This window comes from Myxine glutinosa, chromosome 3 (assembly GCF_964187855.1).
Source record: "Myxine glutinosa chromosome 3, kmMyxGlut1.1, whole genome shotgun sequence".
Classification (NCBI taxonomy): Eukaryota; Metazoa; Chordata; class Myxini; order Myxiniformes; family Myxinidae; genus Myxine; species Myxine glutinosa.
Window position 1 is genome coordinate 194767287 of NC_136263.1, and position 27214 is coordinate 194794500.

The 27214-nt window shown below is 51.2% G+C and overlaps 1 protein-coding gene across 1 annotated transcript in view; it reads left to right on the forward strand.

Annotated features, from left to right (window-relative positions):
• Nucleotides 1-438: 438 nt before the first annotated feature.
• Nucleotides 439-27214, forward strand: part of NUBP1 (NUBP iron-sulfur cluster assembly factor 1, cytosolic) — a 177824-nt gene continuing 151048 nt past the window's right edge. The window contains exon 1 of the mRNA XM_068109563.2: nucleotides 439-495. Coding sequence (XP_067965664.1) covers nucleotides 462-495 — 34 coding nt within the window. The 5' untranslated portion in view covers nucleotides 439-461. The remainder of the gene's footprint in view (nucleotides 496-27214) is intronic.

Here is a 27214-nt window from a genome sequence, read left to right on the forward strand (position 1 = left end):
TCCAGGTGCGGGGGAATTCTGGGGGGGCGCGTGTGGCGGACACGAAAGCTCACTGGCGCGAGGGCGGCGGCCACGCCCTAGGGGTAGGCGTGGCCGCGGGATATACACTGGGTGCGCAGCCCGGAACGCTCCAGTGTTACAGTGGAGCTCTTGAATAAAGACTCTTACAACTTACCGCGTTGTCCGCTTCCTCCTTGCTTACAAGCAGCGCGCGTAACACCGCGCTTCAATACTATAAAATAGATATTCCTATATATGCGGTGTATCGGGCCTCGCTGTGAAGAGCGTTGTTTAGTCGTGCTGTTACAAAAATAATTTTTCGCACTTTCCCGCCAAACTTTTCCTTACCAAACACAAAGGAAGTACATTATATAAAAGGTTGTGATAATAATCGTATTTTGATAACGGAAGGGTTTTGTGTTTGCAAATCGCACCAAAGCCCAAAGGTGTTTCCGTTCGTCATGGCCGAAAATGGTGTGACCGGCGTTCCGCAGGGTGAGTGCTGCACCAGTGCTTCGTTTTGTCCTCTTCCATCCAATTTAACGAGTCTAGAATCACGTGTAAATTGGGAACTTGTCTCGATGTTTGCAGTCAACCCGACTACACGTGTACCGGGTGTTTTGAGGACGCTACCCGCGAGTTGCGCACTCAAGATTCGTGCCATGATGCCACATTTGACATCACGTTTCCCTTACATTTTCCACATTCCACACGATCATATCCTATGAATTAATTCCATGTTGTCGGCCAACGCCATGAGCTCCTTCAGACCGTTCATCATAGTCATAGTGATGTTTCAAATATCTTCCAGGACCCGAGCTTGGATGATCCAGGTAGATGTGAAGATGAAGCAGTCACGACATAAGCAGGTCGTCAATTTGAACTGTGTGATGGAAAACGGGTTCCGCAGATCGATTGATCGACACACTACATATTTAGCCGGTAACGGCACCGTTTAACCTAAGGGTATTATTTTACCGGGAAAGTCAGAGACATCATTGCTACCGGCAACGTCAGCCATTCGGTGCCGGCAGTGTGTATGTTGCTTCGTTGGTGTAATACGAATTCTTACCGAACTCGGACCGAAACGGCCATAGCTTCCTTTTTCTTTTCTTGGTGCCGGTAATGTCACTTTACCGGTAAAAGAGCGCGGGGTTGGAAGGCTCATACAGGATTTTTTTTGTTTAATACAAAGTCGAGGCTCATGGAAGAGGTATTATAAGGACACAACAGGACAAAACCAACAGCAAAGAGAGGGGGGAAACACCAACAGCAGGGAGAGGGGGGAAACACCAACAGCAGGGAGAGGGGAGAAACACCAACAGCAGGGAGAGGGGAGAAACACCAACAGCAGGGAGAGGGGGGAAACACCAACAGTAGGGAGAGGGGGGAAACACCAACAGCAGGGAGAGGGGGGAAACACCAACAGCAGGGAGAGGGGGGAAACACCAACAGCAGGGAGAGGAGGGAAACACCAACAGCAGGGAGAGGAGGGAAACACCAACAGCAGGGAGAGGGGGGAAACACCAACAGCAGGGAGAGGAGGGAAACACCAACAGCAGGGAGAGGGGGGAAACACCAACAGCAGGGAGAGGAGGGAAACACCAACAGCAAGGAGAGGAGGGAAACACCAACAGCAAAGAGAGGGGGGAAACACCAACAGCAGGGAGAGGAGGGAAACACCAACAGCAGGGAGAGGAGGGAAACACCAACAGCAGGGAGAGGAGGGAAACACCAACAGCAAGGAGAGGAGGGAAACACCAACAGCAGGGAGAGGAGGGAAACACCAACAGCAAGGAGAGGAGGGAAACACCAACAGCAGGGAGAGGAGGGAAACACCAACAGCAGGGAGAGGAGGGAAACACCAACAGCAGGGAGAGGAGGGAAACACCAACAGCAGGGAGAGGAGGGAAACACCAACAGCAGGGAGAGGAGGGAAACACCAACAGCAGGGAGAGGAGGGAAACACCAACAGCAGGGAGAGGAGGGAAACACCAACAGCAGGGAGAGGAGGGAAACACCAACAGCAGGGAGAGGAGGGAAACACCAACAGCAGGGAGAGGAGGGAAACACCAACAGCAGGGAGAGGGGGGAAACACCAACAGCAGGGAGAGGAGGGAAACACCAACAGCAGGGAGAGGAGGGAAACACCAACAGCAGGGAGAGGAGGGAAACACCAACAGCAGGGAGAGGAGGGAAACACCAACAGCAGGGAGAGGAGGGAAACACCAACAGCAGGGAGAGGAGGGAAACACCAACAGCAAGGAGAGGAGGGAAACACCGACAGCAGGGAGAGGGGGGGAAACACCGACAGCAGGGAGAGGAGGGAAACACCAACAGCAGGGAGAGGAGGGAAACACCAACAGCAGGGAGAGGAGGGAAACACCAACAGCAAGGAGAGGAGGGAAACACCAACAGCAGGGAGAGGGGGGAAACACCAACAGCAAGGAGAGGAGGGAAACACCAACAGCAGGGAGAGGAGGGAAACACCAACAGCAAGGAGAGGGGGGAAACACCAACAGCAGGGAGAGGAGGGAAACACCAACAGCAGGGAGAGGAGGGAAACACCAACAGCAGGGAGAGGAGGGAAACACCAACAGCAAGGAGAGGGGGGAAACACCAACAGCAGGGAGAGGAGGGAAACACCAACAGCAGGGGGAGGGGGGAAACACCAACAGCAGGGAGAGGGGGGAAACACCAACAGCAGGGAGAGGAGGGAAACACCAACAGCAAAGAGAGGGGGGAAACACCAACAGCAGGGAGAGGAGGGAAACACCAACAGCAGGGAGAGGAGGGAAACACCAACAGCAGGGAGAGGAGGGAAACACCAACAGCAAGGAGAGGAGGGAAACACCAACAGCAGGGAGAGGAGGGAAACACCAACAGCAGGGAGAGGAGGGAAACACCAACAGCAGGGAGAGGAGGGAAACACCAACAGCAAGGAGAGGAGGGAAACACCAACAGCAGGGAGAGGGGTGAAACACCAACAGCAGGGAGAGGAGGGAAACACCAACAGCAAAGAGAGGGGGGAAACACCAACAGCAGGGAGAGGGGGGAAACACCAACAGCAGGGAGAGGGGGGAAACACCAACAGCAGGGAGAGGGGGGAAACACCAACAGCAGGGAGAGGGGGGAAACACCAACAGCAGGGAGAGGAGGGAAACACCAACAGCAGGGAGAGGAGGGAAACACCAACAGCAGGGAGAGGGGTGAAACACCAACAACAGGGAGAGGAGGGAAACACCAACAGCAAGAGAGGGGGGAAAACACCAATAGCAGGGAGAGGGGGGAAACACCACAGCAGGGAGAGGAGGGAAACACCAACAGCAAAGAGAGGGGGAAACACCAACAGCAGGGAAGAGGAGGGAAACACCAACAGCAGGAGAGGGGGGAAACACCAACAGCAGGGAGAGGAGGGAAACACCAACAGCAAGGAGAGGAGGGAAACACCAACAGCAGGAGAGGAGGGGAAACACCAACAGCAGGGAGAGGAGGAAACACCAACAGCAAGGAGAGGAGGGAAACACCAACAGCAGGGAGAGGGGTGAAACACCAACAGCAGGGAGAGGAGGAAACACCAACAGCAAAGAGAGGGGGGAAACACCAACAGCAGGGAGAGGGGGGAAACACCAACAGCAGGGAGAGGGGGGAAACACCAACAGCAGGGAGAGGAGGGAAATACCAACAGCAGGGAGAGGAGGGAAACACCAACAGCAAAGAGAGGGGGGAAACACCAACAGCAGGGAGAGGAGGGAAACACCAACAGCAAAGAGAGGGGGGAAACACCAACAGCAGGGAGAGGGGGAAACACCAACAGCAGGGAGAGGGGGGAAACACCAACAGCAGGGAGAGGAGGGAGAACACCAACAGCAAAGAGAGGGGGGAAACACCAACAGCAGGGAGAGGAGGGAAACACCAACAGCAGGGAGAGGGGGGAAACACCAACAGCAAAGAGAGGGGGGAAACACCAACAGCAAAGAGAGGGGGGAAAACACCAACAGCAGGGAGAGGAGGGAAATACCAACAGCAGGGAGAGGAGGGAAACACCAACAGCAAAGAGAGGGGGGAAACACCAACAGCAGGGAGAGGAGGGAAATACCAACAGCAAAGAGAGGGGGGAAACACCAACAGCAGGGAGAGGGGGGAAACACCAACAGCAGGGAGAGGGGGGAAACACCAACAGCAGGGAGAGGAGGGAAACACCAACAGCAAAGAGAGGGGGGAAACACCCAACAGCAGGGAGAGGAGGGAAACACCAACAGCAGGGAGAGGGGGGAAACACCAACAGCAGGGAGAGGGGGGAAACACCAACAGCAGGGAGAGGAGGGAAACACCAACAGCAGGGAGAGGGGGGAAACACCAACAGCAGGGAGAGGGGGGAAACACCAACAGCAGGGAGAGGGGGGAAACACCAACAGCAGGGAGAGGAGGGGGAAACACCAACAGCAGGGAGAGGAGGGAAACACCAACAGCAGGGAGAGGGGGGAAACACCAACAGCAGGGAGAGGGGGGGAAACACCAACAGCAGGGAGAGGGGGGGAAACAACAACAGCAGGGAGAGGGGGGAAACACCAACAGCAGGGAGAGGGGGGCAAACACCAACAGCAGGGAGAGGGGGGAAACACCAACAGCAGGGAGAGGGGGGAAACACCAACAGCAGGGAGAGGAGGGAAACACCAACAGCAGGGAGAGGGGGGCAAACACAAACAGCAGAGAGAGGGGGCAAACACCAACAGCAGAGAGAGGGGGGAAACACCAACAGCAGGGAGAGGAGGGAAACACCAACAGCAGGGAGAGGGGGCAAACACAAACAGCAGAGAGAGGGGGCAAACACCAACAGCAGAGAGAGGGGGGAAACACCAACAGCAGAGAGAGGGGGGGGGGGGGGAAACACCAACAGCAGGAGAGGAGGGAGGGGGGAAACACCAACAGCAGGGAGAGGGGGGAAACACAACAGCAGGGAGAGGGGGCAAACACCAACAGCAGAGAGAGGGGGGAACACCAACAGCAGAGAGAGAGAGGGGGGGGGGGGGGAAACACCAACAGCAGGAGAGGAGGGAGGGGGGAAACACCAACAGCAGGGAGAGGAGGGAGGGGGAAACACCAACAGCAGGGAGAGGAGGGAGGGGGGAAACACCAACAGCAGGGAGAGGGGGGAAACACCAACAGCAGAGAGAGGGGGGGAAACACCAACAGCAGAGAGAGGGGGGGGGGGGAAACACCAACAGCAGGAGAGGAGGGAGGGGGGAAACACCAACAGCAGGGAGAGGAGGGAGGGGGGAAACACCAACAGCAGGGAGAGGAGGGAGGGGGGAAACACCAACAGCAGGGAGAGGAGGGAGGGGGGGAAACACCAACAGCAGGGATAGGAGGGAGGGGGAAACAGCAGGGAGAGGAGGGAGGGGGGAAACACCAACAGCAGAGAGAGGGAGAGCGGGGAAACACCAACAGCAGGGAGAGGGGGGAAACACCAACAGTAGGGAGAGGGGGGAAACACCAACAGCAGGGAGAGGGGGGAAACACCAACAACAGAGAGAGGGGTGAAACACCAACAACAGAGAGAGGGGGGGAAACGCCAACAACAGGGAGAGGGGGGAAACACCAACAGCAGGGAGAGGGGGGAAACACCAACAACAGAGAGAGGGGTGAAACACCAACAACAGAGAGAGGGGTGAAACACCAACAACAGAGAGAGGGGGGAAACACAACAACAGAGAGAGGGGTGAAACGACCAACAACAGAGAGAGGGGTGAAACACCAACAACAGGGAGAGGGGGGGAAACACCAACAGCAGGGAGAGGGGGGAAACACCAACAGCAGGGAGAGGGGGGGAAACACCAACAACAGGGAGAGGGGGGAAACACCAACAGCCAGGAGAGGGGGGAAACACCAACAGCAGGGAGAGGGGGGGAAACACCAACAACAGGGAGAGGGGGGAAACACCAACAGCAGGGAGAGGGGTGAAACACCAACAACAGGGAGAGGGGGGGGAACACCAACAACAGGGAGAGGGGGGGAAACACCAACAGCAGGGAGAGGGGGGAAACACCAACAGCAGGGAGAGAGGGGAAACGCCAACAACAGGGAGAGGGGGGGAAACACCAACAGCAGGGAGAGGGGGGAAACACCAACAACAGAGAGAGGGGGTGAAACACCACCAACAACAGAGAGAGGGGGGAAACACCAACAACAGGGAGAGGGGGGGAAACACCAACAGCAGGGAGAGGGGGGAAACACCAACAGTAGGGAGAGGGGGGAAACACCAACAGCAGGGAGAGGGGGGAAACACCAACAACAGAGAGAGGGGTGAAACACCAACAACAGAGAGAGGGGGGAAACGCCAACAGCAGGGAGAGGAGGAAACACCAACAGCAGGGAGAGGGGGGGAAACACCAACAGCAGGGAGAGGAGGGAAACACCAACAACAGAGAGAGGGGTGAAACACCAACAACAGAGAGAGGGGGGAAACGCCAACAGCAGGGAGAGGGGTGAAACACCAACAACAGAGAGAGGGGTGAAACACCAACAACAGAGAGAGGGGTGAAACACCAACAACAGAGAGAGGGGTGAAACACCAACAACAGAGAGAGGGGTGAAACACCAACAACAGAGAGAGGGGGGAAACACCAACAACAGAGAGAGGGGGGAAACGCCAACAGCAGGGAGAGGAGGGAAACACCAACAGCAGGGAGAGGGGGGAAACACCAACAGCAGGGAGAGGGGGGAAACACCAACAACAGAGAGAGGGGTGAAACACCAACAACAGGGAGAGGGGGGGGAAACACCAACAACAGGGAGAGGGGGGAAACACAACAGCAGGGAGAGTGGGGAAACACCAACAACAGAGAGAGGGGGGAAACGCCAACAGCAGGGAGAGGAGGGAAACCCAACAGCAGGGAGAGGGGGAAACACCAACAGCAGGGAGAGGGGGGAAACACAACAACAGAGAGAGGGGTGAAACACCAACAACAGGGAGAGGGGGGGAAACACCAACAACAGGGAGAGGGGGGGAAACACCAACAGCAGGGAGAGGGGGGAAACACCAACAGCAGGGAGAGAGGGGAAACGCCAACAACAGGAGAGGGGGGAAACACCAACCAGCAGGGAGAGGGGGGAAACACCAACAACAGAGAGAGGGGTGAAACACCAACAACAGAGAGAGGGGGGAAACACCAACAACAGGGAGAGGGGGGGAAACACCAACAGCAGGGAGAGGGGGAAACACCAACAGTAGGGAGAGGGGGGAAACACCAACAGCAGGGAGAGGGGGGAAACACCAACAACAGAGAGAGGGGTGAAACACCAACAACAGAGAGAGGGGGGAAACGCCAACAGCAGGGAGAGGGGGGAAACACCAACAGCAGGGAGAGGAGGGAAACACCAACAGCAAAGAGAGGGGGGAAACACCAACAGCAGGGAGAGGAGGGAAACACCAACAGCAGGGAGAGGGGGGAAACACCACAGCAAGAGAGGAGGGAAACACCAACAGCAGGGAGAGGGAGGGAAACACCAACAGCAGGGAGAGGAGGGAAACTCAACAGCAGGGAGAGGAGGGAAACACCAACAGCAGGGAGAGGAGGGAAACACCAACAGCAGGGAGAGGAGGGAAACACCAACAGCAGGGAGAGGAGGGAAACACCAACAGCAGGGAGAGGAGGGGAAACACCAACAGCAGGGAGAGGAGGGAAACACCAACAGCAGGGAGAGGAGGGAAACACCAACAGCAGGGAGAGGAGGGAAACACCAACAGCAGGGAGAGGAGGGAAACACCAACAGCAGGGAGAGGAGGGAAACACCAACAGCAGGGAGAGGAGGGAAACACCAACAGCAGGGAGAGGGGGGAAACACCAACAGCAGGGAGAGGGGGCAAACACCAACAGCAGAGAGAGGGGGGAAACACCAACAGCAGGGAGAGGGGGCAAACACCAACAGCAGAGAGAGGGGGGAAACACCAACAGCAGAGAGAGGGGGGGGGGGGGGGGGGGAAACACCAACAGCAGGAGAGGAGGGAGGGGGGAAACACCAACAGCAGGGAGAGGAGGGAGGGGGGAAACTCCAACAGCAGGGGAGAGGAGGGAGGGGGGGAACACCAACAGCAGGGAGAGGGGGGAAACACCAACAGCAGGGAGAGGGGGGCAAACACCAACAGCAGAGAGAGGGGGGGGGGGAACACCAACAGCAGGAGAGGAGGGAGGGGGGAAACACCAACAGCAGGGAGAGGAGGGAGGGGGAAAACTCCAACAGCAGGGAGAGGAGGGAGGGGGGAAACACCAACAGCAGGGAGAGGGGGGGAAACACCAACAGCAGGGAGAGGGGGCAAACACCAACAGCAGAGAGAGGGGGGAAACACCAACAGCAGAGAGAGGGGGGGGGGGGAAACACAAACAGCAGGAGAGGAGGGAGGGGGGAAACACCAACAGCAGGGAGAGGAGGGAGGGGGGGAAACACCAACAGCAGGAGAGGAGGGAGGGGGGGAAACACCAACAGCAGGGAGAGGAGGGAGGGGGGAAACTCCAACAGCAGGGAGAGGAGGGAGGGGGGAAACACCAACAGCAGGGAGAGGGGGGAAACACCAACAGCAGGGAGAGGGGCAAACACCAACAGCAGAGAGAGGGGGGAAACACCACAGCAGAGAGAGGGGGGGGGGGGGGAAACACCAACAGCAGGAGAGGAGGGAGGGGGGAAACACCAACAGCAGGAGAGGAGGGAGGGGGGAAACACCAACAGCAGGGAGAGGGAGGGAGGGGGGAAACACCAAGCAGCAGGGAGAGGAGGGAGGGGGGAAACAGCAGGAGAGGAGGGAGGGGGGAAACACCAACAGCAGAGAGAGGGAGCGCGGGGAAACACCAACAGCAGGGAGAGGGGGGAAACACCAACAGTAGGGAGAGGGGGGAAACACCAACAGCAGGGAGAGGAGGGGAAACACCAACAACAGAGAGAGGGGTGAAACACCAACAACAGAGAGAGGGGGGAAACGCCAACAACAGGGAGAGGCGGGGAAACACCAACAGCAGGGAGAGGGGGGAAACACCAACACAGAGAGAGGGGGTGAAACACCAACAACAGAGAGAGGGGGGAAACACCAACAACAGAGAGAGGGGTCGAAACACCAACAACAGAGAGAGGGGGGAAACACCAACAACAGGGAGAGGGGGGGGAAACACCAACAGCAGGAGAGGGGGGAAACACCAACAGCAGGGAGAGGGGGGAAACACCAACAACAGAGAGAGGGGGGAAACGCCAACAACAGGGAGAGGGGGGAAACACCAACAGCAGGGAGAGGGGGGAAACACCAACAACAGAGAGAGGGGTGAAACACCAACAACAGAGAGAGGGGGGAAACACCAACATCAGGGAGAGAGGGGGGGAAACACCAACAGCAGGGAGAGGGGGGGAAACACCAACAGTAGGGAGAGGGGGGAAACACCAACAGCAGGGAGAGGGGGGAAACACCAACAACAGAGAGAGGGGTGAAACACCAACAACAGAGAGAGGGGGGAAACGCCAACAACAGGGAGAGGGGGGGAAACGCCAACAACAGGGAGAGGGGGGAAACACCAACAACAGGGGAGAGGGAGAGGGGGGGAAACACCAACAGCAGGGAGAGGAGGGAAACACCAACAGCAGCGAGAGGAGGAAAACACCAACAGCAGGGAGAGGGGGGAAACACCAACAACAGGGAGAGGGGGGGAAACACCAACAACAGAGATAGGGGGGAAACACCAACAGCAGGGAGAGGGGGGAAACACCAACAGCAGGGAGAGGGGGGAAACACCAACAGCAGCGAGAGGGGGGAAACACCACAGCAGGGAGAGGGGGGAAACACCAACAGCAGGGAGAGGGGGGGACAACACCAACAGCAGCGAGAGGGGGGGAAACACCAACAGCAGGGAGAGGGGGGAAACACCAACAGCAGGGAGAGGGGGGGAAACACCAACAACAGGGAGAGGAGAGGGGGGAAACACCAACAGCAGGGAGAGGGGGGAAACACCAACAGCAGCGAGAGGGGGGGAAACACCAACAGCAGGGATGAGGGGGAAACACCAACAGCAGGCGAGAGGGGGGAAACACCAACAACAGGGAGAGGGAGAGGGGGAAACACCACAGCAGGGAGAGGAGGGAAACACCAACAGCAGCGAGAGGGGGAAACACCAACAGCAGGGAGAGGGGGGAAACACCAACAGCAGGGAGAGGGGGGAAACACCAACAACAGGGAGAGGGAGAGGGGGGAAACACCAACAGCAGGGAGAGGGGGGGAAACACCAACAGCAGGGAGAGGGGGGGAAACACCAACAACAGAGAGAGGGGGGAAACACCAACAGCAGGGAGAGGGGGGGGGAAACACCAACAACAGAGAGAGGGGGAAACACCAACAGCAGCGAGAGGAGGAAAACACCAACAGCAGGGAGAGGGGGGAATCACCAACAACAGGGAGAGGGGGGAAACACCAACAGCAGGGAGAGGGGGGGAAAACACCAACAGCAGGGAGAGGGGGGGGGGGGGAAACACCAACAACAGAGAGAGGGGGGAACACCAACAGCAGGGAGAGGGGGAAACACCACCAGCAGGGAGAGGGGGAAACACCAACAGCAGGGAGAGGGGGGAAACACCAACAGCAGGGAGAGGGGGGGAAACACCACCAACCAACAGAGAGAGGGGGGAAACACCAACAACAGAGAGAGGGGGGGAAACACCAACAACAGAGAGAGGGGGGAAACACCAACAGCAGAGAGAGGGGGGAAACACCAACAGCAGAGAGAGGGGGGAAACACCAACAACAGAGAGAGGGGGGAAACACCAACAACAGAGAGAGGGGGGAAACACCAACAACAGAGAGAGGGGGGGAAACACCAACAACAGAGAGAGGGGGGGAAACACCAACAACAGAGAGAAGGGGGGGAAACACCAACAACAGAGAGAGGGGGGAAGCACCAACGACAGAGAGAGGGGGAATCACCAACAACAGAGAGAGGGGGGGAAACACCAACAACAGAGAGAGGGGGGAAACACCAACAACAGAGAGAGGGGGGGAAACACCAACAACAGAGAGAGGGGGGAAACACCAACAACAGAGAGAGGGGAAAACACCAACAATAGAGAGAGGGGGGAAACACCAACAACAGAGAGAGGGGGGGGAAACACCAACAACAGAGAGAGGGGGGAAACACCAACAACAGGGAGAGGTGGGGGGGAGGAAACATCAACAGTTGGGAGAGAGGGGGGGGGAACCTCAACAGCAGAGAGAGGGGGGGGGACCTCAACAGCAGAGAGAGGGGGGGGAACCTCAACAGCAGAGAGAGGGGGGTGGGGGGGCAGAACATAATCAACAGCAGAGAGAGAGGGGGGGTGGGACTTCAACAGTAGAGAGAGAGGGGAACACCAACAGCAGAGAGACCGGGAACACCACAGCAGAGAGAGGGGGGAGGGGGGGGACTTCAACAGCAGAGAGAGGGGGGGGGGACTTCAACAGCAGAGAGAGGGGGGAATACCAACAGCAGAGAGACGGGGAACACCAACAGCAGAGAGAGGGGGGGGGGGGGGACTTCAACAGTCGAGAGAGGGGGGAACACCAACAGCAGAGAGACGGGGAACACCAACAGCAGAGAGAGGGGGGGGGGGGGACTTCAACAGCAGAGAGAGGGGGGGAATACCAACAGCAGAGAGAGAGGGGGGAAACACCAACAACAGGGAGAGGAGGCAACACCATCAGCAGGGGAGAGGGGGGAAACACCAACAACAGAGAGGGGGGGAAACACCAACAACAGAGAGAGGGGGGAAACACCAACAACAGAGAGAGGGGGGAAACACCAACAACAGAGAGAGGAGGAAACACCAACAACAGGGGGAGGGGGGTGAGTGTTGGGAAAACATAATCAGTCGGGAGAGGCGGGGGGGGGGGGGGGGAAACCTCAACAGCAGAAAGAGAGGTGGGGCGGAACATCAACAGCAGACAGAGGGGGGAACCTCAACAGCCGAGAGAGGGGGGGAACACCAACAGCAGAGAGAGGGGGGAAAAACCAACAGCAGAGAGAGGGGGAAACATCATCAACAGAGAGAGGGGGAAACACCAACAACAGAGAGAGGGGGAAACACCAACAACAGAGAGAGAGGGGGAAACACCCAACAACAGAGAGAGGGGGAAACACCAACAACAGAGAGAGGGGGCAAGCACCAACAGCAGAGAGAGGGGGGAAACACCAACAACAGAGAGAGGGGGGAAACATCAACAGAGAGAGGGGGGCAAACACCAACAGCAGAGAGGGGGGAAACACCAACAGGAGAGAGGGGGGAAACACCAACAGAGAGAGGGGGGAAACACCAACAGAGAGAGGGGGGAAACACCAACAGAGAGAGGGGGGAAACACCAACAGAGAGAGGGGGGGAAAACACCAACAGAGAGAGGGGGAACACCAACAGAGAGAGGGGGAAACACAACAGAGAGAGGGGGGAAACACCAACAGAGAGAGGGGGAACACCAAGACAAGAGAGGGGGGAAACACCAACAGAGAGAGGGGGGAACACCCAACAGAGAGTAGGGGGAAACACCAACAGAGAGAGGGGGAAACACCAACAGAGAGAGGGGGAAACACCAACAGCAGAGGAAGAGAGAGGGGAAACACCAACAGCAGAGAGAGGGGGAAACACCAACAGCAGAGAGAGGGGGAAACACAAACAGCAGAGAGAGGGGGGCAAACACCAACAGCAGAGAGAGGGGGAAACATCAACAGAGAGAGGGGGGAAACACCAAACAGCAGAGAGAGGGGGGAAACGCGCCAACAGCAGAGAGAGGGGGGAACGCCAACAGCAGAGAGAGGGGGAACACCAACAGCAGAGAGAAGGGGGAAACACCAACAGCAGAGAGAGGGGGGAAACACCAACAGCAGAGAGAGGGGGGAAACACCAACAGCAGAGAGAGGGGGGGAAACACCAACAGCAGAGAGAGGGGGGGAAACGCCAACAGCAGAGAGAGGGGGGAAACACCAACAATAGAGAGAGGGGGGAAACACCAACAATGGAGAGAGGGGGGGAAACACCAACAATGGAGAGAGGGGGGAAACACCAACAATGGAGAGAGGGGGGAAACACCAACAATGGAGAGAGGGGGGGAAACACCAACAATGGAGAGAGGGGGGAAACACCAACAATGGAGAGAGGGGGGAAACACCAACAATGGAGAGAGGGGGGAAACACCAACAATGGAGAGAGGGGGGGAAACACCAACAATGGAGAGAGGGGGAAACACCAACAACAGGGAGAGGGGGAAACACCAACAACAGGGAGAGGGGAAACACCAACAACAGGGAGAGGGGGAGGGGACATCAACAGTCGGGAGAGGGGGGGGGGGGAAACATCAACAGTCGGGAGAGGGGGGGGATCCTCAACAACAGAGAGAGAGAGAGAGAGGGGGGGGGGGGCGGAACATCAACAGCAGAGAGAGGGGGGGTGAAACATCAACAGCAGAGAGAGGGGTGGGGGGGACTTCAACAGCAGAGAGAGGGGGGGAACACCAACAGCATGGTGAGGGGGAACACCAACAGCAGAGAGAGGGGGGAAACACCAACAACAGGGAGAGGGGAGGGGGGGGGGAAACCAACAGCAGAGAGGGGGGAACACCAACAGCAGAGAGAGAGGAGGAAACACCAACAACAGAGAGAGGGGGGGAAACATCATCAACAGCAGAGATGTGGGTAAGCATCATCAACAGCAGAGAGAGGGGGAAACACCACAGCAGAGAGAGGGGGGAAACACCAACAACAGGGAGAGGGGAGGGGGGGGGGGGGAAACCAACAGCAGAGAGGGGGGAACACCAACAGCAGAGAGGGGGGAACACCAACAGCAGAGAGAGAGGAGGAAACACCAACAACAGAGAGAGGGGGGAAACATCATCAACAGCAGAGATATGGGTAAGCATCATCAACAGCAGAGATATGGGTAAGCATCATCAACAGCAGAGATATGGGTAAGCATCATCAACAGCAGAGATATGGGTAAGCATCATCAACAGCAGAGATATGGGTAAGCATCATCAACAGCAGAGATATGGGTAAGCATCATCAACAGCAGAGATATGGGTAAACATCATCAACAGCAGAGATATGGGTAAACATCATCAACAGCAGAGATATGGGTAAGCATCATCAACAGCAGAGAGAGGGGGAAACATCAACAGTCGGGAGAGGGGGGGGGGGGGAAACATCAACAGTCGGGAGAGGGGGGGGATCCTCAACAACAGAGAGAGAGAGAGAGAGAGAGGGGGGGGGGCGGAACATCAACAGCAGAGAGAGGGGGGGTGGAACATCAACAGCAGAGAGAGGGGTGGGGGGGACTTCAACAGCAGAGAGAGGGGGGGAACACCAACAGCATGGTGAGGGGGAACACCAACAGCAGAGAGAGGGGGGAAACACCAACAACAGGGAGAGGGGAGGGGGGGGGGGGAAACCAACAGCAGAGAGGGGGGAACACCAACAGCAGAGAGAGAGGAGGAAACACCAACAACAGAGAGAGGGGGGAAACATCATCAACAGCAGAGATATGGGTAAGCACCATCAACAGCAGAGATATGGGTAAGCATCATCAACAGCAGAGATATGGGTAAGCATCATCAACAGCAGAGATATGGGTAAGCATCATCAACAGCAGAGATATGGGTAAGCATCATCAACAGCAGAGATATGGGTAAGCATCATCAACAGCAGAGATATGGGTAAGCATCATCAACAGCAGAGATATGGGTAAGCATCATCAACAGCAGAGAGAGGGGGAAACATCATCAACAGCAGAGAGAGGGGGAAACACCACAGCAGAGAGAGAGGGGGGAAAAAGGAGTTTTAAAATGTTAAAAAGTTTAAAAAGGGAAACTTCTGCTTGTTCGCCAGGGTTAATGGCTGAAATGTTAGCTTCTGCTTGTTCTCCAGAGTTCATGGCTGAAATGTTAGCTTCTGCTTGTTCGCCAGGGTTAATGGCTGAAATGTTAGCTTCTGCTTGTTCTCCAGAGTTAATGGCTGAAATGTTAGCTTCTGCTTGTTCTCCGGGTTAATGGCTGAAATGTTAGCTTCTGCTTGTTCTCCAGAGTTCATGGCTGAAATGTTAGCTTCTGCTTGTTCGCCAGGGTTAATGGCTGAAATGTTAGCTTCTGCTTGTTCTCCAGAGTTAATGGCTGAAATGTTAGCTTCTGCTTGTTCGCCAGGGTTAATGGCTGAAATGTTAGCTTCTGCTTGTTCACCAGGGTTAATGGCTGAAATGTTAGCTTCTGCTTGTTCGCCAGGGTTAATGGCTGAAATGTTAGCTTCTGCTTGTTCGCCAGGGTTAATGGCTGAAATGTTAGCTTCTGCTTGTTCGCCAGGGTTAATGGCTGAAATGTTAGCTTCTGCTTGTTCGCCAGGGTTAATGGCTGAAATGTTAGCTTCTGCTTGTTCGCCAGGGTTAATGGCTGAAATGTTAGCTTCTGCTTGTTCGCCAGGGTTAATGGCTGAAATGTTAGCTTCTGCTTGTTCGCCAGGGGTTAATGGCTGAAATGTTAGCTTCTGCTTGGTTCGCCAGGGTTAATGGCTGAAATGTTAGCTTCTGCTTGTTCTCCAGAGTTCATGGCTGAAATGTTAGCTTCTGCTTGTTCGCCAGGGTTTAATGGCTGAAATGTTAGCTTCTGCTTGTTCACCAGGGTTAATGGCTGAAATGTTAGCTTCTGCTTGTTCGCCAGGGTAATGGCTGAAATGTTAGCTTCTGCTTGTTCTCCAGAGTTCATGGCTGAAATGTTAGCTTCTGCTTGTTCGCCAGGGTTAATGGCTGAAATGTTAGCTTCTGCTTGTTCGCCAGGGTTAATGGCTGAAATGTTAGCTTCTGCTTGTTCGCCAGGGTTAATGGCTGAAATGTTAGCTTCTGCTTGTTCGCCAGGGTTAATGGCTGAAATGTTAGCTTCTGCATGTTCGCCAGGGTTAATGCTGAAATGTTAGCTTCTGCTTGTTCGCCAGGGTTTATGGCTGAAATGTTAGCTTCTGCTTGTTCTCCAGAGTTAATGGCTGAAATGTTAGCTTCTGCTTGTTCTCCAGAGTTCATGGCTGAAATGTTAGCTTCTGCTTGTTTGCCAGGGTTAATGGCTGAAATGTTAGCTTCTGCTTGTTCTCCAGGGTTAATGGCTGAAATGTTAGCTTCTACTTGTTCGCCAGGGTTAATGGCTGAAATGTTAGCTTCTGCTTGTTCGCCAGGGTTAATGGCTGAAATGTTAGCTTCTACTTGTTCGCCAGGGTTAATGGCTGAAATGTTAGCTTCTGCTTGTTCGCCAGGGTTAATGGCTGAAATGTTAGCTTCTACTTGTTCGCCAGGGTTAATGGCTGAAATGTTCGCTTCTGCTTGTTCGCCAGGGTTAATGGCTGAAATGTTAGCTTCTGCTTGTTCTCCAGAGTTAATGGCTGAAATGCTAGCTTCTGCTTGTTCGCCAGGGTTAATGGCTGAAATGTTAACTTCTACTTGTTCTCCAGAGTTAATGGCTGAAATGTTAGCTTCTGCTTGTTCGCCAGGGTTAATGGCTGAAATGTTAGCTTCTGCTTGTTCGCCAGGGTTAATGGCTGAAATGTTAGCTTCTGCTTGTTCACCAGGGTTAATGGCTGAAATGTTAACTTCTACTTGTTCTCCAGAGTTAATGGCTGAAATGTTAGCTTCTGCTTGTTCGCCAGGGTTAATGGCTGAAATGTTAGCTTCTGCTTGTTCGCCAGGGTTAATGGCTGAAATGTTAGCTTCTGCTTGTTCTCCAGAGTTAATGGCTGAAATGTTAGCTTCTGCTTGTTCGCCAGGGTTAATGGCTGAAATGTTAGCTTCTGCTTGTTCGCCAGGGTTAATGGCTGAAATGTTAGCTTCTGCTTGTTCGCCAGGGTTAATGGCTGAAATGTTAGCTTCTGCTTGTTCGCCAGGGTTAATGGCTGAAATGTTAGCTTCTGCTTGTTCTCTAGGGTTAATGACTGAAATGTTAGCTTCTGCTTGTTCACCAGGGTTAATGGCTGAAATGTTAGCTTCTGCTTGTTCGCCAGGGTTAATGGCTGAAATGTTAGCTTCTGCTTGTTCTCTAGGGTTAATGACTGAAATGTTAGCTTCTGCTTGTTCGCCAGGGTTAATGGCTGAAATGTTAGCTTCTGCTTGTTCGCCAGGGTTAATGGCTGAAATGTTAGCTTCTGCTTGTTCTCCAGAGTTCATGGCTGAAATGTTAGCTTCTGCTTGTTCGCCAGGGTTAATGGCTGAAATGTTAGCTTCTGCTTGTTCTCCAGGGTTAATGGCTGAAATGTTAGCTTCTACTTGTTCGCCAGGGTTAATGGCTGAAATGTTAGCTTCTGCTTGTTCGCCAGGGTTAATGGCTGAAATGTTAGCTTCTACTTGTTCGCCAGGGTTAATGGCTGAAATGTTAGCTTCTGCTTGTTCGCCAGGGTTAATGGCTGAAATGTTAGCTTCTACTTGTTCGCCAGGGTTAATGGCTGAAATGTTAGCTTCTACTTGTTCGCCAGGGTTAATGGCTGAAATGTTAGCTTCTGCTTGTTCGCCAGGGTTAATGGCTGAAATGTTAGCTTCTGCTTGTTCTCCAGAGTTAATGGCTGAAATGTTAGCTTCTGCTTGTTCGCCAGGGTTAATGGCTGAAATGTTAACTTCTACTTGTTCTCCAGAGTTAATGGCTGAAATGTTAGCTTCTGCTTGTTCGCCAGGGTTAATGGCTGAAATGTTAGCTTCTGCTTGTTCGCCAGGGTTAATGGCTGAAATGTTAGCTTCTGCTTGTTCGCCAGGGTTAATGGCTGAAATGTTAACTTCTACTTGTTCTCCAGAGTTAATGGCTGAAATGTTAGCTTCTGCTTGTTCACCAGGGTTAATGGCTGAAATGTTAACTTCTGCTTGTTCTCCAGAGTTAATGGCTGAAATGTTAGCTTCTGCTTGTTCGCCAGGGTTAATGGCTGAAATGTTAGCTTCTGCTTGTTCGCCAGGGTTAATGGCTGAAATGTTAGCTTCTGCTTGTTCTCCAGAGTTAATGGCTGAAATGTTAGCTTCTGCTTGTTCGCCAGGGTTAATGGCTGAAATGTTAGCTTCTGCTTGTTCGCCAGGGTTAATGGCTGAAATGTTAGCTTCTGCTTGTTCGCCAGGGTTAATGGCTGAAATGTTAGCTTCTGCTTGTTCGCCAGGGTTAATGGCTGAAATGTTAGCTTCTGCTTGTTCTCTAGGGTTAATGACTGAAATGTTAGCTTCTGCTTGTTCACCAGGGTTAATGGCTGAAATGTTAGCTGCTGCTTGTTCGCCAGGGTTAATGGCTGAAATGTCAGCTTCTGCTTGTTCTCTAGGGTTAATGACTGAAATGTTAGCTTCTGCTTGTTCGCCAGGGTTAATGGCTGAAATGTTAGCTTCTGCTTGTTCGCCAGGGTTAATGGCTGAAATGTTAGCTTCTGCTTGTTCTCTAGGGTTAATGGCTGAAATGTTAGCTTCTGCTTGTTCGCCAGGGTTAATGGCTGAAATGTTAGCTTCTGCTTGTTCTCTAGGGTTAATGACTGAAATGTTCGCTTCTGCTTGTTCTCTAGGGTTAATGGCTGAAATGTTAGCTTCTGCTTGTTCGCCAGGGTTAATGGCTGAAATGTTAGCTTCTGCTTGTTCTCTAGGGTTAATGACTGAAATGTTAGCTTCTGCTTGTTCACCAGGGTTAATGCCTGAAATGTTAGCTTCTGCTTGTTCGCCAGGGTTAATGGCTGAAATGTTAGCTTCTGCTTGTTCACCAGGGTTAATGGCTGAAATGTTAGCTTCTGCTTGTTCGCCAGGGTTAATGGCTGAAATGTTAGCTTCTGCTTGTTCGCCAGGGTTAATGGCTGAAATGTTCGCTTCTGCTTGTTCGCCAGGGTTAATGGCTGAAATGTTCGCTTCTGCTTGTTCTCTAGGGTTAATGACTGAAATGTTAGCTTCTGTTGTTCGCCAGGGTTAATGACTGAAATGTTAGCTTCTGCTTGTTCGCCAGGGTTAATGGCTGAAATGTTAGCTTCTGCTTGTTCACCAGGGTTAATGGCTGAAATGTTAGCTTCTGCTTGTTCGCCAGCGTTAATGGCTGAAATTTAGCTTCTGCTTGTTCGCCAGGGTTAATGACTGAAATGTTAACTTCTGCTTGTTCGTGAGGGTTAATGGCTGAAATGTTAGCTTCTGCTTGTTCGCCAGGGTTAATGACTGAAATGTTAGCTTCTGCTTGTTCGCGAGGGTTAATGGCTGAAATGTTAGCTTCTGCTTGTTCGTGAGGGTTAATGGCTGAAATGTTAGCTTCTGCTTGTTCGTGAGGGTTAATGGCTGAAATGTTAGCTTCTGCTTGTTCTCTAGGGTTAATGGCTGAAATGTTAGCTTCTGCTTGTTCTCCAGGGTTAATGGCTGAAATGTTAGCTTCTGCTTGTTCTCTAGGGTTAATGGCTGAAATGTTAGCTTCTGCTTGTTCTCCAGGGTTAATGGCTGAAATGTTAGCTTCTGCTTGTTCTCCGGGGTTGATGCAGCAATCAACAATAAAAACCCCTTGTCCCTTGACCTAACCCCATATGCACACCTACAAAATGAATGAATGAATGATCGTTTTAAGGCCATTTTCCCTGCTAGAGCAGGGGTTAGCCTTGCGGGCCCCATGACAATCATGGTTCCCTGGTTGAGGCAATGTTTTTATGGCCGGATGCCCTTCCTGGCGCCAACCCTTAGTCGCCTCTTACGATGCGCAGGGATACGGTGTACCTATTCTAAACGGGGGTACACACCGGGAAATATGCACACCTACGAAACCAATAAATGATTATCTCTCTTAAGGCCTCAGACATTCCATGAGATAGACAACAACAAATATGAGGCAGACCTCATGAGGCATATAAGATTTTCCCCAGCTGTGCCCGGCAGGATACAGCTCAGGTGTGTCCTCGCTACAGGTTGCAGTCAGCATGCAGGGTGGGGCCTGTGAGGAGCAGGAGGAGAGGTGTGATTGGCTGGGTGGGGGTGTGGATTGGCGTGGCTGCTCTGCATACCCCTGGCGCAGCCTTTCACGAGGTCTCGCCCAGGTGTCTCCTCATCACAACCCCCCCCCCCCCCCCCACCTCCCACTGCTCGCAACTTTATTACCTCCGGCCCTACCTCATGACATGACATCACACACCCCTCCCCCTCACTCCCCTTTGGGCGCTGTTCGTCCTGATGGGCAAAACAACCCTACCCTGGCCTCTCACCCCAAGCTTCTGACACCAATTTGGGACCCTTGCCTTGATGGTTTCTCCTACCATGATTCTGGTATAGCAGCTTGTACAATCACAAAAAGAGACATTTCGGGCAGATTACAGAGGTGAGAACCGTAAAAAGGAGATCCATAGGGTTGGTAATTTTTAGATGCACACAATAGGGAATGTGGATGCCATCTATGTATTACATAAGCGACGCCTTTCTCATATCACATTTCATTATTTTGTGCTTATTTTGGGAGATATACAAGATAAATAACTACGCTATCTCAAGCATCTTTAACCCACGACGAGTCATTTCCATGACATTATCTTAAGTTTACAAGTTTGTTTTTAAGCATCGTCATACGCAGTGTCACTCATCTGGAATTTGTCGAACTCTTATCTATTGCACTTCTCAAAGGCCTGGTCGCAGCTCGCCAAGCCTTTCTGTAACTGTTTCCTATGTTTTTATTCAACCAGTAGCATTGTTGATGCAAGATCGAATGGCTAAGTTGTACATACGCCGATCTGCAGGATGAAGTATTTTCCGCATTTAAGTTCTCATGCTTTATTTTGTTTGGAATCATTGCCATGTCCAAGGGTGTGCCCAAGTTGCCATGTCCTGCACAGAGATTTTCAACCATCTGGACATTGATTCATTCAATTGTGCGTTGATATTTGTGCCGTAACCTTTTGTGGTTTGTGGTCGGACAGAGGCAGGTGCAGACTTGTCTAACAACTGGCACTCTGCCACAAACCTGAGCAATTTCCTGATAAGACGCTGTGAGCTGGAAGGAATTTTAAATGTGGCATTGTCTTTTTTACAAGTATTTCCAAAGTTCCTAGTGACTTGAGCTCAAACTTAATTTTGTGATGATGGGGGAGGGCGGGGGTTTGGGAGTGACATGTTTCCACATGTGAACGCCCATTGAAAGGCTTCTAAGATGTGTTGGAGTACCAGGCCACAGCAGTGTGAGTTGTATTTGACATTATTTTGGGGTGGTTGAAAAGATCCATTATTTAAAGAAGAAAAGGCAAGGTGCTGCCAACCAATACTTTCCCAACTAATAATACTGATTTTGTAATTGGGTGGTGTCGACCTCTCAGGTTATATTTCATGCGTGACCTCCAGACTTCCTCAGGACTTTATCGAACCACTGAGAAGTCTGCGCTCTCCTCTTTGTCTCAAAACCAGTGAAGTCTGTGGGTGTGAGGGAAGGAGTGGGGTTGAGAATAATTAGTAGGCTTTGAAATCCTGCTTCCTGTCTGGAGATTCCGTCAATGCTTGGAGATTTGTGCTCTTGTTGTCAGGAGTGCCAGGTGGAATGACATTCTGTTGCAGGCTTGTGCTCTGTCAGCGATAACGAAGGGTAGGACCAGCCATGAGATGCCCGTACGACTTCTGGAAGACATGGTTTCATCATTAGGCAAGCCAAGACGTGTCATTTGCAAAATTCAAGGCCAAATTCTCCAACTAGTCTCCTTGAACTTCAGTCTTGGTGATTCCTTGTCAAGTCTGTCTCTGGTGTGTGTTCCCCCTCCATCCTCTTCCTCACCTCAGACTCCACTCAAGAAACAGCAAAATATCTCACTCATTGTTTTCCTCAAAATCTCGTGCACCCGGACCAACTTGCTCTGCCCCCACCTCACGGCCTTCATACCCACTGCCTTCTACACTGTATTTCCCACCCGAGATAGTGCTGTCCAGCTTTGACTCTTCATCGGAGATGGGACAAGATGGTGTCCATGCCCAATCTTCTAAAAGCCTTGTCCGCTGCGGTTGTTTCTCCTTTGTCTACTCTCTCTAATCTGCCTCTCTCCTTTGACCACCTCTCATTTGCCTGGAAGTTCATCAATAATATAATTCCCATTCACAAGAAATGTGTAAAAACAGGTCCTCTCATCTGCAGATCAGTGAGTTGACGTGAAATTACAAACAAAGTTGTAAAATCCATCATTGCTGCTGATCTCACATTTTTCCTGTTTTCTCAAACCATTTGGATTCCATCCCTGTTCCTCAACTCTGGATCTGCTTCTGCTTCTCTCTCAGCAATGGTCAGAGGCCCTCTTTCTCAAACAAGGGGTTAGGACCGTCTTCCTGGAAATATATCGGTCATTCAACACAGCAGAGCATCCCGCTTTGCTTGCCAAGCTCTCTGCCTGTGGCATATAAGTTATTTATTCCTAAATTTCTCACTTCCTCAACTTGCAAAGTCAATGTGTTGCTATCAGATGAACCCCCTCACAGTGTACACTAGAGTTCACCAAGGCAGTGTTTTGGGCCCTGTCTTTTTCCTCGTCGATATTGATGACCTCTCAGATGCTGTGAAAATCCCTCTTTATTTTGCAGACGACTCTACATTGTGTCATACAGTGCGCCTCCCTCTGCTAGACAGACAGCAACTGTGTCTTTCTCTACTGATGTGGAAGTTATAACACTCTGGTCTGATAAAAGGAACATGTCCTTCAATCCTGGAAAATCTTAGTCGTACCATGTCTCTCTGAAATGATCATTAAACGAGCCCACTTGTCGGTTTTCCTGGTTAGCCACAGAAAGAGGTTTAGTCTCTTGAAAGCTTAGGCCTCAGCTGTCAGTCATGGGATCTCGTTGGCTGACCAAATAGCAAAGCTGGCCTCGAAATCCAGATTCAGACCGGACATCTTCCACCATTCCTCATAAAGTCAAAACTCTGCTAGGTACATCTATCTATAAGGCCTTTATTGCAGCTCAATGGAGTTCTGCTCTCCCCTCTGACCTGGAACCCCTGCTTAAAGTCTGTCTCTCCTGGAATCTGTGGAATCTAGTTTGGTGGCCAAAAACACCGATAATACTAACTAGAGCGAAGTCGATGGCGAGCCATTGCAAATCCACCCGCTTTTCACCTAAAGCATAGTTGAAAGATGGCAAAAAGTTCCACCAGGATGACCCAATGTCAAGTTTTGTTTAAAAAAAAAACTACTTCCTGTTTTGACCCTTAGTGGCCCCAGTCCTCCCGCCCTCCCCAGAGCATGAACCAGGGATATATATATATATATTTTATATGTGTATATGTATGTATGTATGTATGTATGTATGTATGTATGTATGTATATATATATATATATATATATATATATATATATATATATATATATATATAAAAATATATATATATATATATATATATATATATATATATATATATATATATATATATATATATATATATATATATATATATATATATTAGGATTATATATAATATATATCGTCATATATATATATTATTATATTAGGATTATATATATATACATACATACATACATACACATATATTATGTATATTTAATAAATAAATAAAAATATATATAATAAATATATATAGTAAATAAATATATATAATAAATAATAGATATAATAGATAAATATGTAAATAATATATAAATAAATAATAAAAAATATATATATATAATAAATAAATAAATATATATAATAAATAATATATATATATATATTTATATATATACAGTATAATAAATATTTAATATATATATTTATATGTATATATATGTATATCTATCTATAATTCCAGCAATCTCTGTGTGTGTGTCTGTGTGTCTGTGTGTGTGTTTGTTTGTTTGTCTGTGACCGCTGTTTCTCGACAACCACGGGTCCGATATACTTGAAACTTGCCAGGTATATTGCTGGGGACCCGAGGATGTGCCTTTTCAAGGTTTGAAATTAATCGGACAAGTAGTTACCGAGCTATGTCCAAAAAACGATTCAACCAATCAGAGAGCAGCGAGCTATCACGTGTGCCGAACGTGGCGAACAGACTCTGCCTCGGACGGCACATTTGAGAGCGTATTCATTTATTTCACGTTGGCAAACTATGTTGGCGTTAAACTATGTTTTAAAACTAATAAAAACTAATTTGCGATTCTTTCGCTTTCCTGCGCGTTTGTGCACGCTATGGCGATTTCTTTACCAAACTCCGCAAGCCGTTCGCTTTGGACCAAACCATTTCATGTAAATAGAGGGGGGGGATTGTCACCGTACTCGCAAGCCGTTCGCTTTGGACCAAACCATTTCATGTAAATAGAGGGGGGGGATATAATTTTAGATATAGATATAGTACGGGCATGCCCTAGTATGTATAATATTGTATATATAAATATATATATATATAATATATATATATATATATATATATATATATATATATATATATATATATATATATATATATATAATGGTATCTGTAATCTGGTTTTCCAACCTAATGAGCGGACAACATGACGTCATCGCCATGCATGTCCGCATTGCCTGCAAAGCTCCAGAGGAACCATCTAGCAGTGCGTCATTACGGACAATAAATCCAGATACTGTCACAAGTGCATGCAAAACTCACAGTTACCGACCTGGTTTCGCCCTTGTTGGGGCTTCATCAGGGCAACGCAGTGAGGCTTCCATACACTTGTAACTCTGTGAACCTTTCGGTTTTCTTACTTCCGATATTTCTCTTATATATATATATTGTAACGGTTCTGAGAAGTGTAACGGTTTTTTTTGAGAAGTGTAACAATTTTGGAGGAAGTGTAACGAATGTGAAAACGTTACAATGTGAACGTTACAAAAGTATGGTAACACCCTGGTAATGTAAATAATGGTCGCAGCCGTCCTCCTAGTTAATTCCATGAAACTTACACGCAGGTCACGATATATCTTTTTAAATAGTGTATTTCCTTATTCTATGTAGGCTAAATATGTGTTTCCCACTAGATTGACCTTGCATTGTATCAAACAAAATAAGCATAGGCCCTTGCAATTTCCCCAAACATCTCCGCTCTCCAAAGTTCTTTTAAAAAGGGTGCGAGTTGTGTTCAATCCCGCAAGCCGCCATTGCCCATGTGCTAACCTCGGAGAAGAAAGGCGTGTCTCCACCTCGTCATAGAGGGGAGGAGTGAGCCAGCCCTAACAGCCAATCAGCACCGCGGTGAGCGACCCGGTCGGCGTGCCCTCGGAGCCGGCGGCTTGATTCCGCCCGAGGTGATAAAAGCGACTGTAAGGGACTGCTTCACCAGATGAGCACGAGATGACTTGGGAGATGACCTGGCAGGTGAGCAAAGAGGCGGCACCACGAGGAGCGGTGAGATGCGAAACGCTCCAAGCCAAAGAGGAGAGGTACTCGGAAAGGAAACCAGCTTTGGAGAGACGCGCTGAAAGGAGGGAGACGGCTCCACCAGGAAGAAGAGGAGCAGGTGTGCCGAGCCAGCGCGTGACGTCTACAGCAGCGGATACGCGACGGAGGATTTTCCCGCCAAAAACCGCGAGGAATTGAGAGCTGCTACCTCCGACCTGGCCTCCCTCTCCAGCAATCCACCTCAAGCCCTACCTGCCTGCAATATCCCCCGTGTAAGTGTGAACGTCGTCTGTCCTACTCGTTGTCTTGGGGTTAAGTAAAATGAATAGTGTAAGTTAACAATTCGCTGTGTGACTGCTTCTTCCATCCATTGCTTGTGTGTGTATAATAAATCTGTTCTTCCTCCGTACTCTGTCTTCTTCTCTTTTCATTCTCTTTCGGTCGCTTTAGAGGTTTCCCGATTGAATATCTGCGGTGCGATCTGGTCAAAGTTCTGGGTGAATCGGGTTCTAATCGGGGAGTAACTGTTCGGACGCGGTAATACCAACCGCTCGGTAAAATAACATCTAAAAACCGCGTCTGTAACAATTGGTTGTCAGGAGTTGGATTCGGACCTGGGACTAAATTTGTTAGGCCCAAATTTTGGAACACCAATTGTGTTATTAAGTAACAATTGGTGTCGGGGAGTGAGATTCGAAGCCCGAACCCAATTTTTAAAACGTGTAGAAAAAAATTTTTGGTCAAAATTACGAGCTGACGAAATTTGTTTTGTTTTAAAGCAAAACCCGAATTTTGAGATCGCGCCATGGACAATCAAGGCGATCGGATGTCGGTGGGAGAGATAGACAGGGTGGAATCGACCCAGGACCTCGGGGAAATGTATGTGGAGGAAAGGGAGGAGGAGAAAAATAGCAATGTGGTTGCGGAGGTTTCAGACGCACAAAATGGCGCTCTCGCGCACGTGGTTGAGGGGGCCACGGCCGCGGAACCAATGAGCGCGGCCCAAATGCAAGACTTCATGGCGCAATTCGCCAAGATGCTGAGAATAAACGGGGAGAAATGGAGAAACCAAATTGAAGCAACAACGAACGAAATGAGGGCCGATAGAGAGGCATGGGAGCAGAGGGACAGAGACCGCAAGTTGGGCGAAAGGGTCCCAGGGGTGCACGAGGAGGTAAAGCGGGTCGAAAAGCGCTGGTTGAGCGAAGCGGAGGAAAGCACGGGTACAATGACGGGGGTAGAAATCGCGACACGGGGTTTGAAAAAGCCGGCGACCGATGAGGTAGAGTTTATTAAAGCCAGCGGTCGCCGAGGTTAATAAAGAAAAAGCAGTGCTGGGAATTAAAATTGAAGAGATGACGGAGGTAGCCCGGGAATTGCAGGGAGAAATGGATTATGTACAAAGTCCCTGCTCACATCACGATGCTGTGCTTAACCCGAATGGAAGTTTGCAGGTTCGCGTGGAGAAAAGGATCCCCCAGGTGAGTCGTGCTGTTGTGTATTGTGCGGGGAGATTTGTAAGAGGATGTTTGGCGACAAAAGAATTTTCGCGCGCTTGGGATCGAGGAGGCATCCGGGCGTTGGTAAAGGGTCCCGTGTGAGTGGAAATGGCACGCGTGTGAGGAAAAAGTGTGCGTCGGCGAGTGGGCGTGTTATAAAGTGTGGGAGTGAAACCGAGTGCGAGCGAGAATGCACGTCGGGGTGTACGGAGTGTGACACGAATAGTGAGTTGGTGATGGCGCAGGTGCGAGAGGGCACATCGGACGGAGCGCGAGTGTGAAACCGAGTGCGAGCGAGAATGCACGTCGGGGTGTACGAAGTGTGACACGGAGAGTAAGGTGGTGGTGGAACGTGTGCGAGAAAGCACACCTGAATTGGTCATGGCGCGAGTGTGGGAGAGCC